Source organism: Coregonus lavaretus (assembly GCF_964263955.1).
Source record: "Coregonus lavaretus genome assembly, chromosome: 2".
NCBI lineage: Eukaryota > Metazoa > Chordata > Actinopteri > Salmoniformes > Salmonidae > Coregonus > Coregonus lavaretus.
Window position 1 is genome coordinate 52,880,327 of NC_139989.1, and position 4,411 is coordinate 52,884,737.

At 41.2% G+C, this 4,411-nt stretch overlaps 1 protein-coding gene across 1 annotated transcript; it reads right to left on the reverse strand.

Moving 5' to 3' along the window:
- Positions 1 to 1,853: 1,853 nt before the first annotated feature.
- Positions 1,854 to 2,903, reverse strand: LOC311139631 (4-galactosyl-N-acetylglucosaminide 3-alpha-L-fucosyltransferase 9-like; the record flags this gene model as incomplete). The annotated part of the gene is made up of 1 exon (XM_084174541.1): positions 1,854 to 2,903. The coding sequence occupies one exon, from the start codon at positions 2,901 to 2,903 to the stop codon at positions 1,854 to 1,856; it is 1,050 nt and encodes a 349-aa protein (XP_084030667.1).
- Between the last annotated feature and the right edge of the window lie 1,508 nt (positions 2,904 to 4,411).

Genomic DNA, 4,411 nt, shown 5'->3' on the forward strand with positions numbered 1-4,411 from the left:
CGCTGAATCTCTGAGATCAATCCCTGTTGCCTACTAGTGGAGCGAACAAGGTCCCTTAACATGTGAAAATACATGACACATTCACTGTGACAGCCAAGCAACCACATTACAGTAAAAGGCAATTTCCTAACAACTGTTGACTGTACAGGGAGTACTGCCTGTATATGAGTGAGACCTACTGTATATTACCCTTTGTCACTTCCCCAATCATGTTGTTTAGAAAAAGCAGGACTGATAGCAGTGGAGTCTCTTCCAGTGACCAGAGGGAGGAGTGCTATAGTCCTTCCAACAGTAACCAGACTTTCTCAACAGGTCTTACAGTTCAAAACCAAATCTTTCTCACAGTAACGTTAATAGGGTCTTTCCACCAATTTAGTGCCTTTTGAGAAGTGTAACATGGTCAAAAATACATTCTGTTTTAAAGAGCACATGTTCAACTTCATAAAAAAAAAAAACATTTTCCCATCTTAAAAAAAAAATAAAAAAATTAAAAGACTATAGTAAGTGCCTATTAAATGCCAAAAACATAACAGGGTTGACAATTTATTCTTAAATAAGCCATTCATCCCCTTGTGACAGGGGGAATGGAAGCTTGTTGTGTGCAAAAGGGAGTGACAATTGAATGAAAGCCTGTCTATCTATGAGTAACAGGGTTGACGTGTTCTGCTCGACCCGCTCAGTTTTCCACCACAAAACACCAGAAAATTGCCAAAAAGAGTAGAACCAGCTAACCTGCTTTTACTCTATGATTTGACTATTAGATGTTCAATGCTACTTAAGAAAAAAATATTTAAAAAGGAATAGTTTCACGATTTTAAAACGAAAGTTCAGTTCACGTAACAGGGTTGACCTTAAAATGAGGGACAGACATAAATGAATCATTAATCACATGAAATAAATAATCTTCAGAGATGACTTTGTCAAAGCAAAAAAGCTATGGCTTTACAATTATGTTGAAACTTGGAGAAATTTGGGGATTAAGTGGGTTAAAATCTTCCTAGAAGTGAAAGGGTTGACAGAGGGATATGTCAAAATGCTGAATTTTGGCACTTTAGCAAGCCTGTATACATATCAGATATATTGAATTCTCCATTTTGTCTATTAAAAAAAAGGCACTTCATTTATTATAACAGGCTTTTCAAATTCAATATTGGTGCAGAATTTCTATATTGTGCCCCAATGTAAAAAGGGATGTGAAAGACACTCTTTTCGTGGAACGACCCAGTAGTAAACAAGCAGATAGAGGTGGTGTGTGGTATGGTAGTTAACATCAGTAGATCAAAGAGGATATAAGAAAAGTAAAAAAAATATCCTAATTACTTGTAACACCCCATTAACAATTGTTCAAGTGGGGGAAGTCGCTCGGTCGCAGCCGGCCGCGACCGGGAGACTCATGGGCGGCACACAATTGGCCCAGCTTCGTCCAGGGTAGGGGAGGGAATGGCCGGCAGGGATGTAGCTCAGTTGATAGAGCATGGCGTTTGCAACGCCAGGGTTGTGGGTTCAATTCCCACGGGGGGCCAGTATAAAAAAAAATATATATATATATAAAAAATTATATATATATATATATATATATATATATATATATATATGTATTCACTAACTGTAAGTCGCTCTGGATAAGAGCGTCTGCTAAATGACTAAAAAAATTTAAAAAATGTAAAAATGGAAGTTCGGTGAATGTATTTTCAGTCTTTTTCTGAAAACACAACACTGTCCTTTAATGAAATATAATTTTTGGCACTTTTGCCATTGTGTAAAAGATACATTTTGCTCAGTTTTTTCCCCATCCCTGATTATGGAAGAAGTAGATATTGTAGATTTGTAATAGATTCGCTCCAAGTGTCTCATCATCCTTCCTCCCAGAACCATTTATAGAGCTCAGTAACCATCTGATTCTCAGGGTGGCATCTGATGTATTCACAGCTGTTGCAGGCTGTCTGAATGGGGAAGTCGTTGATGCTAACTGTGTGGATCCTCTGCCACTTGAAGTATTTACGGTACATCTCCTCATTCTTGTCCAGTAAGAGGAGGTGTTTGGCCAGGGCTCTTGACGAGCGGAAGTCATCCACATGGATGAAGGAATCTCCAGGGATGAACTTCTCGTAGTTCTCTCTTGATGGGCCCATCACCACAGGAACGGCGCCCAACTTGAGAGCGTTGTAGAGTTTTTCTGTGATGTAGTCCTTATGGACAGAGTTCTCAAAAGACAGGTAGAATTTACAGCTGGCCACAATCATTCTGTATTCACTAAGAGACACCTTTTTATTGAAAGGGTTCCCGTAGGTGTGAATCCTGATGAATTTGCGCAGCTCCATGTAGTACCAAGTCCTCTTGTGTTCTGGCTTCCAGTTGCTAACGATCCAACAGACCAGTCGGTTTTTGTGCGGGACAAACTCCTCCTTCTCTTTAGTCCGAAGGACGAGAGAGCCATAAGGCATGTTGATGTCTGCATCCTGCCTGTAGTTCAAAGTCACATTAAACAGATCTTCCAAGCCAGGTATTCTATTCGTGTGTGCCGGCGATTCGAAATTCATCCACACCCATTTCTGGAAGGAGGGCCGTGGTTCTTGGGGCAGGTTGGATAAATCCTCTTTGATTTCTCGGTGGTGGATGAGAACAGCGTCCGCTTGACTGTACAGCTCTCTGTCGTCTGTCAGGTGACAGCCTTCAATGTTATACAGGGACCTGCAGGAGTTCAGTTTGAAGGGATGGTCAAATGGCCAGTGCCAGACCAGCACGGTAACGTCTTGTTTGTGCTCCGCCTGGAAGTGCTTGGCCAGGACAAGGAGCCAAGTGATAGTGGGTCGGTACAGTAGACAGGTCAGCAAGCAGCCCAGCAGGAGAATGCCCATCAGGCTCCGGTGCCCAATTCTACGACTTGGTCCAAGACACATCATTTGGCCTGTCAAAAGGAAAGGCTGTTTGTTTTTCAGTTTATTAAGAACAGGCAAACACATCTAATCACTCTATTATTGCATGTATTCGTAAAGTTGACAATGATTATTTTAGCACGAGGAATACTGGTCAATCATAAACTCTAACCACAGACAGGTTTTAGGGTGAGGGCAGACATCTGCTGACAAGGCTAGTGCTCTATCAGCGGACCGTTTCATTGCTTCACTAGTCATGCATATTATATGGTTGTCATAACAGTAATCAAAGTCATTAAGACAAGCTCAAGTTTCTGTTAGGTTAGTGACTTCTGAAGTGACTGAGGCAGTGGTTGTGACTAAGATCCTGAGTTCACAGGACATGCTTCCCATCCAGAGAAACAAATGAGCCATGTGGTCAAACTAAACAAATACTCTGGATACTTATCCTGGCTACTGTGTGTATAGAGTCCAGCCTCTGAACCAGCATATAGGATAGATCAATAAATATTGAACTCAGAGGATATAGTAAGACTATTGAACTAAGGAGTCATGGGACTCAGTGTTGGGGGCTGTGATTTCACCCTTGCCCGGGGTAATTCACTTCAGGTTGCAGGATATGTAACCTAAAGGGTTACCAATGAGATAAGGACAGGTTTTAAGTAAAATGTACTACGCAGTCAAATAATGATAGCATGTTATGCAATGGGAACTACCAGGGTAGGCAATAACAATAAACCTGTGTGAATGTTTTGATACCAACAAGTTGCCATAAAGCCAGCTAATATTTAAAGACATGAATACAGCTATATATATAATATATATATACACACACACCTGTGCACACACTTTACTAACATCACAGATGGTATTTTACTAAACTTTAATTCCGTTGTTCTTTCTGTTTCGACTTGTCTGTTACAAGAAAGACAAAGACAAATTCATTTTTCTAACACATAACCAATTTTACACACACACACACACACACACACACACACACACACACACACACTTGATACTAACCGTATAGGAAACTCAGCATTAAATCAGACAGACAGACTCCATTCAAACATACAGAGCAACAGTTACATCCAAAAAGTAATATCTACATATCTGCACCACATTCCACACTGTTCTTCAAGGAAACAACATACTGGGTGAGGTGTGCTTACCTGCTAGCTCTGAGATATAACTTTGAACTTAATCAGAATGATGTTGCTAGCTTTGATTTAAAGCCACAGCTGACACCTAGCTGAGTCACTCATGTGCCTCCACATCCTTGAGTGAGGATAAGCCTAGAACTAGTGTGTCACTGCAGGCAGAGGGACAGCCTCTCTAGCCTTTGCCCCTCATGTCACACCTTAGACACACTGCCCTCTAGCCTGCCGTGTGCAATTTGTCAAAGAAATACACACCTTCATAATGTGCTTAGTTTTGTCGATGTGGCTTGGTATATGACAGGGCTCTCCAACCCTCTTCCTGGCGCGCTACCCTCCTGTAGGTTTTCACTCCAACCCCAGTTGTAAATAACCTGG